The sequence below is a fragment of the Prionailurus viverrinus genome, chromosome C2 (assembly GCF_022837055.1).
Source record: "Prionailurus viverrinus isolate Anna chromosome C2, UM_Priviv_1.0, whole genome shotgun sequence".
Classification (NCBI taxonomy): domain Eukaryota; kingdom Metazoa; phylum Chordata; class Mammalia; order Carnivora; family Felidae; genus Prionailurus; species Prionailurus viverrinus.
The window spans coordinates 82,430,005-82,443,261 of NC_062569.1; the positions used below are offsets into that span (position 1 = coordinate 82,430,005).

At 37.3% G+C, this 13,257-nt stretch overlaps 1 protein-coding gene across 2 annotated transcripts in view; it reads left to right on the plus strand.

Annotated features, from left to right (window-relative positions):
- CCDC50 (coiled-coil domain containing 50) overlaps positions 1-13,257 on the plus strand; it is a 66,682-nt gene that overhangs the window by 33,258 nt on the left and 20,167 nt on the right. The window contains exons 5-6 of one of the 2 annotated variants that reach the window (XM_047874765.1): positions 5,475-5,592; positions 10,204-10,731. In XM_047874765.1, coding sequence (XP_047730721.1) covers positions 5,475-5,592; positions 10,204-10,731 — 646 coding nt within the window. The remainder of the gene's footprint in view (positions 1-5,474; positions 5,593-10,203; positions 10,732-13,257) is intronic. The other variant, XM_047874766.1, reaches the window with a different exon arrangement.

The following is a 13,257-nucleotide window of genomic DNA, read 5'->3' on the forward strand; positions in this document are numbered from 1 at the left end:
AATTACTTTTTGGGGGGCACTATTCAAACCATACAGGGTGTTTGTTTGTGGGTTATTTGTGCAGTCTTTTTTTTTTAATTTTTTTTTTTAATTTTTTTTTTCAACGTTTATTTATTTTTGGTACAGAGAGAGACAGAGCATGAACGGGCGAGGGGCAGAGAGAGAGGGAGACACAGAATCAGAAACAGGCTCCAGGCTCTGAGCCATCAGCCCAGAGCCCGACGCGGGGCTCGAACTCACGGACCGCGAGATTGTGACCTGGCTGAAGTCGGACGCTTAACCGACTGCGCCACCCAGGCACACCTATTTGTGCAGTCTTGAGAGAGGGAGAGCAGACCTGTGTGTGGTCTGAACACAAGTCAGGGCGTGTCAATCGTGAGAGGCCAGGGGCCACCAGTGCTCTCACTCTTTGCTGTTCATGGCTTCATTCTCCTGTGATGCGCTGCCTCAAGGAAGTAATCAGTTTAATTCTGTATATATTTTTAAATTGTATTGTTTTTAAAGTTGAAAATGACTACAAGTAGCAGCAGTGTTTTTTGGTAAGGAGACTTGAATTTGCATTTAACTATTTCCTTTGTTTTACACTTTTACAAACAATTCCTTTTCAGCATGTATTGATTCTTTTCTTCTTTCAAACCAGCTGTGCTGTTCTTGGCCACAGACTGAAGAAAATGATTTAGAGTTTTAATAGGAGGATGGCCATATGATTTATTGTATGTATACTCACATATTCTTCTAGGTTCAAGGGGGGACTATTAATAATTACATAAGCTGGGCCTGCCTTGGGTAAACCAGCACACGGAATCACCCTGTTAAATAGATGGGATGAGGACCATCAGTCAAGCAGCCTGCATATACTGCTGCTCCCACTGAGCCATCCTTGTCCCTCTAAGACTCCTTGTTCAGTGCCAGGTGAGCGGGAGACATCTGCTATGTGTGTATTTAGCTGTTTCTTTAAGAAACAAACCATGATCATGTGATAATCAGAACTGCAAGTAAGCATTAGGATTTGCTTTTTATCCTTCCTGTTATCAACACAGGAATTCTTTCTTCCTGCAGGATGTGTTACTCTGTGTAGTCAAGACTTAGCTTTGGGGATGAAATTGGGAACTGAAAGAAGTGATTATATTTTCTGAACAGGAAAGCTTCTATTTTAAAAAATAACAGAGTAATGAAGTTGGCTTCTTATAAATGCTACTGGTGTCCTGTGATTCCCCCCCCCGCCCCGCCATTCAAGAAAAACAGGATAGAAAGAGAAACCAAAGCACTTTATTTAGGCGTGTAGAATCTAAACAGCAATCACAATAAATAGTCTCGTGGTCATACTGTATAAAGTAAGCAGTGTAGTGATTGACTCTGTTCTTCAGATGAAGAAATTAAGACTTGAGGAAGTCAGTGACTGGTCTCCAGCTATAATAAGATGACCGAGAAATATCTGTACAGTTCAGGTTCCCTGACTGACTGCTTCTGACACGGATGTCCTGTGACACAACAGAAAACATGGAGATTTTCAAGTTAGGCTGCTCTGAGTTTGAATCTTAGCTCTTTAATGTCTAGCTGTGGCTTTCAGCATTTTACTTACCCAGGTAGAACCTTAGGTTCCGAAATGGAGAAGTCATGATAATTGCACATACACTAGAGGGCTGTTGTGAGGTTTAATGCCTTTGGTGCATATTAACTTAGCTTCTTACATACTAAGTCAATTTCTTTTCTTTTTGCTTTCTTGCCTAGTGTTTCCCCACCATTCTGCCCCTTATAACAGCTCTGATTTCTATACAGAAAGAGATGTGTGCTAAATTAGAAAGGGGGAAAAATAAACAGGCTCAAGTGTATTCCAGTCTGGTGTGATCTGAGCCAAGAGTTTTCTTGCTTTTACACATCTCCCAGCTACCTTGCCCTCCTCTGTTGTTTGACCTACAGAAATGGTCCCATTCCCCAGTGCTGTCAGAGACTGAATGAGAAGTGCAGCTGTGGAGATTTAGTGAGACTAGCCTTAAAAGCTCCATTCAGACTCTTTGATGTTTCAGCTGATGCTTTAGATCAGAATATGCCTACCGTGTGGAGATGTTTTCTTATCTGAAGATAGGGCTCTCAGCTGACTGGTATGGTATTAATATTAAATGCACAAAATTTGCATTAGTAAAGTTTGTCATTGAAGAATGTATGATAATACATATTTGTTTATTTTAGTCCACGGTGCCTCACAGAGGACACTGAGATGAGATAATAGTGGGAATTTTTCTGGCCAACTTTTTTTTTTTTTTTTAATTTTTTTTTTCAACGTTTATTTATTTTTGGGACAGAGAGAGACAGAGCATGAACGGGGGAGGGGCAGAGAGAGAGGGAGACAAGGAATCGGAAACAGGCTCCAGGCTCTGAGCCATCAGCCCAGAGCCTGACGCGGGGCTCGAACTCCCGGACCGCGAGATCGTGACCTGGCTGAAGTCGGATGCTTAACCGACTGCGCCACCCAGGCGCCCCATTTCTGGTCAACTTTTGAAAAAAACATCATTGCCTGTTACTCGTGAACTGACCTAATTCTTTTTTTTTTTTTTTTTTCCCTTCTCTTCTCTCTCTCTGTGCTCTTCTATTTTCTTATGGAGTCTGCTTAGCTAGTATGTTCTTATTGGACAGCAGGGCTGTGGAAAATTCCTCTCTGGATTTTCACCCAAATCTCTTTAAGAGATTTTTGGGGTCAGATCTTTGGTTGTTTCTGACTCCCCAAACAACCAGATATAGAATCCAGGGCCTCTTTCCTATTGGGACAGAGTATTTTTCCTGAACAACATTGTACATGAAGAGTAGAGTTACACAACTCTGTGTGGGTTAATTAGCATTTCTGACTTTGTTATGGTATAATTTTATTGTGCTTTTTAACAGAGCACAGATGTAAGGAAAGTAGCATTTCCATTCGGGGAGACAGATGTAGAAAAGTTAAACCAACAACAAAAAAAAGTTTACAGAAGGAGAGAGATAGTCTTACCAGCATTGTAGCTTTCCCCTTTCTCCTCTCCCCAGTCCTCTTCCCTCCCTTCCTCTTTCTCTTTCTCTTTTTTCTTTTATTCTTCTGTCCTCCCTCCTCCTTCCCTCCCTCCATTCCTTTCTTCCTTTTTTTAAAAAAAATTTGTTTTACATAGTGTGACTATATAGTAGTTGTATTTCTCTCTAAGCCTCTGTTGAAGAAAGGGTTGTAGCCTTTGGGAATACTGGACTGTGTGAGTTTGTAAGTAATTAAAGTGGACTAATTCCATTGGGATCATTTTCTTTAGTCATAGCATAAACATTTGTCAGTGTTATTTAATAAGGCTAAGGAATGTGTGTTTAGTTGGTTTAACTTATTTTTAAATGAAATTCTTAAGCGTGTGTGTATGTGTATGTGTGTGAATATCTATAGGTATATGTGTGTCTCTGAACTTAGGTCCAAATATATGTGAATGTGCAACTATTTTAGGGCAAACCTTTTTTTTTTTTTTTTTGCTTAAGTAAACATTAGCATGACCATTTTATGAAAAGTCTGTGGCACTAATCCAACAGTTTGAAGCCATTTATAATATGAACTGTTCAGGGATAAACTTAGTAACCAGTTTACATTAAAAATTAATTTAATGTGAAAGTGATTAGAATTTCATGTTCTAAAAAAGTATTTATATAAGTTGGTAATATTTAGAGCATAGCTCAAATAGCAGTACATTTTAGCTACTAAAAAAATTTCCTATGTTTTGGCACTTTAAAAATAAGATTATACATGTATGGCCAGAAAGGGGGAGGGAGTGGAAGGTGCCTGGTTGAGAAAATTCTTCTTTCTTCTTATCTTAGTTATATTGATGTTTTTTGCATCCATAGAACTGGTATATTGTTTTCTGATCTTATACCCCTCTGGAGATGATACCTCTTGAGAGTTCCCTACTGAATTAGATGTTAATTACTGGTTGATAAAGAAGTGTTGCAATCTAATGGAATGTCTTTCCTTCTTTTTTTTTTCCTTTCTGATAGTCGTTTGACAGTCACATTTTTAGATTTCCTTGATTTTGTGCTGAAGATTTCCTCATTTTGAAATTTCCTCATTTCCCACCATTGAGGAATAGAAGTGGAAACTTTCAGGGAGAAGTAACCCTGATATAAAATCATATAAATCAAAAAAATAGCATAAGGAATTCAACACAATAGTTTAGTAATTTGTCATGTGCTTGGGGAAGATGTGCTAGGCTCCTTTGGGCCCCATTGCACCTGGTTTGTGATAATGCCTCTTAGAGCACTCCCCTTTCAAAGGGTCTTAAATCGTGCTAATGGTTTTGCTTCTAAAACTTAATAGGTAAGGCTTTGAAGATATTGATCATATATCCTGTTTTTCTACAGAGGACTCTAGGAGAATGTTTGGTTCCTTGAAGGCAATCAGTAAATACATGTTTTTATTAAAATTACTTTTTTCTAGCATAGAGATCTTTAACTGTGTTCTGTCTTATGCTCATTGTTTCAAATTTTCAAGAGGTGGGTGAGCTTGAATGACAGAAAAGGGAAAGATGAAATATAATGGTGAATTTTCATTCAAATGTATGTATTTACCAGAAGGTCTTCTAATTATGGAGGGTTTTTTTTTGTTTTTGTTTTTTGTTGTTTTTTTTTTTTTTTACACATTAACCCGAAGTAAGCCTACTTGATTAATATGATTAATTAAAAAATAATTGAAAATGACTTCAGAAGGGCTTATGAGTTCTTTTAGGTTTGTTTTCTCAAATTATGTTTTATGAAACAGTAATTCCAAATGCAAAGACTTGTACTAATTCATGTAAGCAGAAATAAGATTTGCCTCTTTTATACTCACATTGACATTTTTACTCTTTTATTGAGGCATTCATGATTTAATTGTATTTTAGTTATTTGCATATACCTTTGCCATCATAGGCTGGGGGGGCAGGGTCAGAATGTTATTCATCACTCAGTAACTGTAAAAACTTGCCTGGCGAAGAAGCAAGGGGGAGATAGGAGGAAGACCATTTTGTCTTTTTCAGTGGTGCTCTAATGCAAAGCTAAATCAGCCAAATAATTTTTTTCAAAGTTTCAAAATTAAATTGTATATACAATTTTAATGTTTTATAGATTACTGCACTCTTTTCCATCCAGGCTTAGTGAATCATCGTCTTGGAAAAAGGGCCCACAAATAAGAATTTTAAAAATTCTGTTGTTTAATCAGCTTTAGGAATACTAGGTTTGTATGTCCCAGATTGAGTTAGGTTTAAATTTCAATTAACCAAGAAGTCTTTCTTGTTCATCTGGATCATGTGCTACTCCACTGAGTATTTGAATAGCATGAGCTTGATGCCATGAAGTCTGGAAAGCTATGGATGGAGTCCATAAGAGATTGGCAGTGGAGTGTCAAACCGTTGACTTTAGGGCCACTGGATGGAGTTTGTTTCATTGTAAAAGGTTTGTTTGTTCTCTGGTAATATTTATTAGCATTCTCTCTTTATTTGCAGGACATAGCTCGCCTTTTGCAAGAAAAGGAGTTACAGGAAGAGAAAAAGCGAAAGAAACACTTTCCAGAGTCCTCTGGATCCAGTGTTTATGGAGATAATTACTACTATGAAAATGGAGGTAACAATGACTACATTATGACTTACTCTGTCCTTAGACTCAACCATAGGACACTCCTTTAAATTTGTCTGTAAAGTGACCTCAGGGTCCATATGGATTTATGGCCAAATTCTATGTGAATCTGAATTCGTCTGTTCTTCAGTTGGATGACCAGAGGCATTTTCATGGCTGTTAAAACAACTGGCATTTTGTAAGATTTGGCATGCATTCTTTCGTGCTGCAGCCACTTAGAGCTGCTACTCTACAGCTTAGAATGCTGTACTGCATTCTAAGCACATAAATTGGGGTGTGGAAAATGGGGGTGAGGCTCTGGGCTTGATCTTTCTCAAGGAAGTCTGGGCACAGTGTCCGAGGCAGCAGAGTGCCATGAATAATGAAGATGGTACACAACACATCAGTTGGGTAACAAAGCTCTTGTGTTTTAAACATAGGCCACTGAGTATGTATGTTGATGACAAAATTAAAATTTAAGATTCCATGTTCATTATTTGTCCTTGCTATTTTGCTTTCTTGCTGTTTGATTACCATAAAGAAAAAAATCCTGAGGGTGAAAAGCCCCTTCAGAATTTCTCTTCTCTAGTGCCTGCTTTTGCAGTGTGGTGCTCGTGCTTTGTGGTGGCAGTTGTGGTGCTGGTGATTCTTTCTCTTACTAGTGTGTTGGGAAATGAGTATTTGCAAGTATTGTCCCATCCTTTTTAAAAATCTGTCAAAGGAAAGACATTTCCTCTAATTCTAGCATCCGTATTGATTGCAGTTCAGCTGGGAGACCACACTTAGGATAACAAGTAAGGAAAACCTAAAGCAGATTCTAGAAAGTAAATACATTAAGGTCCATGTTACTAAAGTCTCTTGTGAACTAATTATCAATTACTTCTCTGTGATTTCATTGTAAAAGGTAAGTAGGTGTTTGTGTTTGATGAGTGGAATGAAAGGAATGCATATGCAGATGTTAGGATTATTACCGTTGAGTACAATCTTGCCCAGCCACATTGTTCTACATTTGTTACCAGTAGAGCTCAGCTCTGTGGCATAGTTCGTAGGCAGGTTGATTCTCTCTCTATTGCTTGATGTGCTCTCCTTCCATAAGTAAAGTGCTCAGCTCTTTCTTGATAACCATTTTCATTGTGCTTGTTTTTCTAATGAAATCATGTATCACATAATTAAAAAACAAACAAACAGTATTGCCTTATAGTTTTGTGCTGGAAACCAGAATGTGAAGAGTTTATTCTTCATATTCAGTTATAACCTTAGAAATGTGCTCTTGTGTTTTTTATTTGTTTTTATTTTTAATTCTGCTCTGGAATCATGTTCACTGCAAATAAAAGTCACTATTTAAAATAAAACTATTAAGTCTAGAAAAGCATTAGGATGGCAAGTAATTAAGTATACTAAAGTATTAATTTTAGCCTCCCTCTGTTAAAACTTTACACTAATTTGAATTGGGACTCAAATCTGGTTGTTTTGATCAGAGTGCTATCATTCTTGAGGGCAGGGGACTACCTATGTTAAGAATTCAGTGGTTTTTCAGGAACATTTACTAAAATCATGAAGTCTTGACCTCCTGAGCATATGTATGTGATATTGGAATTCCTTTTCAGTTGTGTTGTTGAGAGTTTATATGTTGCTGAACATGTGTGATCTTCATTCATTTGCCTTTGAGTTAGACCGAGTTGAGTTCCACAGAAACCCCATCATAATTCGGCTCATATGCTCAAAGTAATTCTTAGGTTCTTTGCAGTTGTCTTTTCCCAACACATAGGGATATTCTTTAATTGTACTTCTCTATCTTTATGTGTACTTTGATTTTTGCCATACTTATATAATAATTATAATAGATCATTATGGAAGTGGTCCTCTTTTCAGCTTTTATTTTGCTTCAGTGTAAATCTTAAAAATGATCACTTATAGATTTTCTACAAATCTGAAATTATCTAAAATATCTGTCAGATTTATATCAACTAAAATGGCATGTCTTACTCATTTGTGAATCCATGTTTTTCTTTCAAAGCCACTGACCTGTATTACAGGCATATTAGTCTCTTTTAAGTCATGGTCTTTGGAGTCATAAGACCTTGGTTCAAGTTTCATTCCTTCCTTAGAGCATTTGTAATGTTGAGAAGTTATCTACTATAATCACATTAAGCCTTTCTCTCATCTGTAAGATGGAGAGTTTAAAAATACATCCTTCACATGGGTGTTGAGAAGATCAAATAATGTAATTTTGGTGAGGACTTAAACTCCAAAGTACTGTTGTTCATACATGTATCAGTGTTATGTGTGTATGACAGTATCTTCCATTTCTAAACAAAAATCATCTTATTTTGAAAGACAAACATGGAAGCACACAAATAAAGTGTGTGTGTATATACATATACATATGTATGTGTATATATAAATGCATATGTGTTGGCTCTAAGGAACTTAGTTATATTTGCCAAATAACTTGGTCACAAGAAAAATACAAGTCCCAGTCCCCACCCCAGTCTTTTTTCTTTCCCAGGTTTGAAGATAACACAAGTGAAGTAGACAATAGATATTTTTTCCTATCAACTCTGTGAAAATATAGTGACAGCTCTGTTCTAACTCTTGAAACACATTCAACTAAAGTAAAACTGATTATCAGTTAACTTTTCAGAAAGGATTAAAACCACCACCAAAAGAACAATCATAGCCTCACATATCCATGTCAAAAACAGAACCCTTGTTTTTTGGGAGCTAGAAGGCAGACTTCATTCATGCAGCCCTTTGTGGGAACATTGGTATTAACACTGAACCATTGTTCCCTGGATATGGTTATCATTTAAGTAGCTAGTCAATTTATATTAATAATTCATAGCAGTAGTCAATTGATTCTCAGTTGTCAAGACACACTTAAAATGATAGTTTGCTAAAATTATAGATACTTTTTTACCATAGAGAGTAATTATTCTGTTTCAGTTTTGCTTTTATGCAAAAAATAAATTTAATCAAAAATTCTTCAGATGATTTTAGAAGACTGATTTTAATTTGGATATCGTCTTTGAAGCAAATTTCCTTTTTCTTCTGGAAAGCTCAAGAGGAAACAATTTGAAGGTTTTGAGAAGCGTTACAGTGTCAGTGATACATTTAGCACAAATTTCCCCTTTCTCAGTTCCTTTATTAGATTAACAATAACAAAGCTAAGACAACAAAAAAATGAAAGAAAAACCCTAAAAACTAAGAAGATGTATAGTCCTTTATTTCCTCTACATCCCATCAAATTGGGGTAGCTGTTTCAGATGCAATTCAAGAAGTGAGTAATTTCAGCAGGGAACAAATCTTAGATAATTTAGTAGTTTTCTTGGAACTAGGGTTTCTTTTCTTCTGTTTTTTTTTTTTTTTAAGTTCATTTATTTTGAGAGAGAGAGAAAGTGCACAGAGTGGGGGAGAGAGAGAGAGAGCAAGCCCAAGAGGGAGAGGGGGGAGGCAGGGAGGGAGGGAGGGAGGGAGAGAGAGAGAGAGAGAGAGAATATCCCAAGCAGTCTCCGCACTGTCAGTGCAGAGCTCAGTGCAGGGCTCGAACTCACAAACTGTGAGATTGTGACCTGAGCAGAAATCAAGAGTTTGGATGCTTTAATCAACTAAGCCACCCAGGTGCCCGGTGATTTATTTTTATTACAACATGTACTAAGGGTCTTAGACAATGTTAAATATGCCCTGCAAAGTGCATAGTAATTCCCTTCCTTCATTTTCACAATGGGCTTGTGCCCGAATGAGACTGGACAAAAGCACACCTCTATGTGCTGTTACTGAAATTTGTTACTGAAATCCCTGTGTTACATCAGGGATTTGTATATTTAGCACATATTGTCTTTTTATAGAAAGAATTCAATATCATATTTTTTGAAGTGAATGTAGGATGGAAGGGACTCCTTTTCCTGTATTCTATTATGGCATCCATTTTTAATTTTTTCCTCTGTAAAATTTAAGTTAAGTTTGGGAGCAGAATTACCCAAAGATAACAGGGTCATTTACTCACTTAAAATTCTCTACCCCATCTTCTTCCACATTGAACTGCATGGCTGGGAATACTTGTTTTGGCCACCTAAGGAGAGGTAGTAGGGGAATACTAAAACCTGGGTCATTTCTCAGACTCTAATGGAAACTAGCAACATTCTGATAGAGATTTATTATCATTTCCAATAAGAATATTTGAAAGCCTCTTCCTGGAAACCTTAATTATCACAAAGCTTGGTTGTTTTCTGTTTTATGAGACTCCCTCAACCCCTACTTTCCCCCCATAATACTTCCAAATTGGTTTTATAAATAGAATTTAACATTTAATGGCCATGGCTTTTGTTATTGGCAAATATTAAAGTACTGTATTAAGCCTCCATAATCATAATCAAGCTCTTCTTTCAGATTTAAGTTATTTCACATAATTTTAGTCTTTTAAATTTTTGACCGTGTACCCAGAATCCTTCATCTATGCCTGGGCCAATCCAATAAATGCCCATCCCCTCTTTGCAGTTTGTTGAAAAACTAGTCTTCTCCATTTTAAAATATGGGCCCTGTCTTTCCTGTGTGGTGAGTTCATATGCTCATTAAGTTAACCTACATTTCTATTTTTCACATCCCTCCACTTCCACTCAGACCAGCCACAGTCAAGGAGGGCAAGGGAATTGGGTTCTGGAGTCTCAAGGTCTTGTAGACTCCAAAGTGATGGAAACACTGTGAAGCAAAGGAAAGAGAAACCCAAACGTCCAATGGAGAACTTGGAAGAGCTAGAAGATTACTGTTCATCAGGGAAACTTCTGTCATCCTGTAGCTCAAGCAAAGTGAGGGGCAGTCCCCAAATTGACTCTGAGCAGCGTGAAAGGAAGCGGTCTGATCATGAGAGACTTCGGAGACCTCCACTTCCCAAGATCAGTGGTGAGGTGTTTTTGAGTACTGGATTTGATGACTGGGAGGCTAACAGTAGCCATCGAACTCAGAATTGGGAAAAAAAGTCCAGACACCAAGACCGACTTTCACCCAAGTCTTCACAGAAATCGGGGCTTCATTACAAGGAAGCTGTGTATGGGAGGGACCGTGGGCAAGGTGAGCACAGAGAAAGGAAACACAGGCCCAGGACTCCTCCCTTCTCAGAGAGTGAGAAATGGCTCCAACTCCATGACACAGGTAATAAAGGACAGTCATGTTGAAAATCCTGGTATCATGTATATACATACAAGCAAGTGTATTTAATAAGCATCTTCAGCAACGTATTCTTTCTCTGTAGTTTTTGTACTCATGGCTTTGAAATAAATCCTGGAGCCAAATATTATAAAAGGTATATACTTAATACCAAGTATATAGGAAGAAGAAACATATTTGTACATTTCTACTACTACCTTCCAAAAGAAAATTAACCAATTCCTTACAAAGTTCTTCCAGCCCCAGATTGCAGTGGACGTGCCCATCCCAGACACAGTTCTTCATTTGTCAAGACCATATACCAGAGAATCAGATATCAAATCATAGCTCCTGAATTTCTGGGTGTAAGTCAGATCTTGTGACACTGTCTTCGTATTATTTGCCTAACTAGAAAATCAAGGCTGGAATTACTAGCTTCTCTTGGTCTCATCTTTGCCATGTGTAAAGTGAGAGATCAGATAGGCATTCTCTTATAACAGCATATTTCAAATTGTGGGCCTTGGTCTATTTTTGTCAGAATCAGCTGGGCTGCTTCCTAAAGAAGCAGCTTTCTGGATCTCACACGTATTATAATTTCTGTAGTTTCTCCTGGCAGTTTGGACTCATTTTAGACCTGAGGTAATTTTTCTGCACTTAAAGTTTGAAGATCATTTCCTTAAGTTACTTTCTAGGCTCTAACCATCAACGACTCTAATGCTACAGTTGGTGTTCTGAAATGCTGGTATCCGGTAAGTTCTTGGCATTTGTTTAGGAATAAGGTGAATGTCCTGGCATGTCTGAAGTTTACCTCTGAAGTCCTTAATTGACCCAGTAATGGTTCTCTCTCTTCTTATCTGGAAACTACTGTGTGGTGATGTTTTCCTTGTGGTTCTACCACTGTAAGTCATAATTAGACCATAGTCCTCTCCCTGGTTCTATTGTACTCTTATTGAAGTTTTGCAGCAATGCAAGGGTTATTGGAGAGTACCAACGAGGCATCTCTACTTATTTTCTTCCTAACTGTTGCCCAGCCAACCTCTACTTTTGGGTCTGGCAACTGGTTAGGTTGCAGATTCAGGTTGATTTAGTTTGTTTCTCCTATTGTGTTATCTCTTCCTATCATGTTAGTCATTTAAGTTATTAAAAGACTTGGTCATAAAGAAAATGAAAATTCAGTTCAGCAACCATATTAAGTACCTACTGGAAATATTCTCGCCTCAGGCTTTATGTTTGGGGATATATGCTTGGATCTGAGCCTCAGAGGGTTTTAATAAGTCAAGCCAAAAAGATGGAGTGAAAGTAAACAGTCATAAATTAGGTATATTTTGAACAAAGAGCTCTGGAGGAGTAGAGGAGAACTGATATCATCTGTCTATAGTAAGTTATACTATATCCAGATGTAGAAAGACTTGGAGTCCTAATATGGGAGAGAGTTGCCCCCACCTCTGCATTTCTGATTCTGTGATTCTGATCTTTTAAGAGTGCTCTGAGGACCGGTTAATCTTTACGGCTTTTAGTTATTCTTGAGGTTTTCTTAAAAAGGCTTAGGAAGGGTAAAACTAATATGAAATGAAATACTAACTCGCAAGTGTATTACTGGAATTGCGGGTAAACTCGCCCAAGGACCCAACACAATGGTTTAAAAAAAAAGGTGGCTAGGCAGGTACTCAAATGGCTACAACAGAGCTGCTGGTCTTGATATTCAATGTTAGAAATTCTATCTTCCTAGCTACTGCAGGCATTTGATTTTGTGACCCCACGAATAGAAGGTTACATTAAAATGCAATTACTAAATACTGGTGTCTGTTCTTGTTTTTGTAAAAGCATAGTTCTTAATGTTGTTGGCATAGGCCAAAATTTTATTTAACTTATTAAGAAACTAGCAGAGTGACAAAGAGCTAATGAGAGAATTTGAGGGCAGGCTTTTTTATAGTTAGTTGAAAAAGGAATGCAAAATACAATTGTTAAAATTAAATATAAGATTGGTTAACTTTCTAAAGGACAGTAAAACTGTAACATCTTTGAGGGTAACTTCTCTAATGAGCTATTAAATCATAACAGCATATTAATTTTTCTACAGTTTAAAAGCAAACTTTTAACAGTTTTATTCTGTGAGAATTTAAAGGTAAGCTGTATTTGTGTTTGTTGGCGGAGGTCCTTGTGTCCTTAAACTGGAGAATGATGAACAGGAGACAAGGATTAGATTAATAATTGAATGTGAAACTGTTAAGTATGGCTCACCTGATCTTTTGAAAGCTGGTGTTTGGATTCTTGAGGCTACCAAGATGAGAGCAGCCATTCCTTCAATTTCTTTCAACTAACTGCATTTAAAAAATTTTTTAAGGCATCTCTGTTTTCTATAATGAAATGTACAGCCTTACATTGTAGTATCTGAAATTCCTTCTTACATACTCACATAAGCTCTTTTTACCTCTGGTACACAGCATACTACTATTTAGTGGGCAGTCCTGCCAGTGCAGAAATCTAGTATTTTATGATGGAAATTTTCTGCTTATGAGACATGTGAATTAC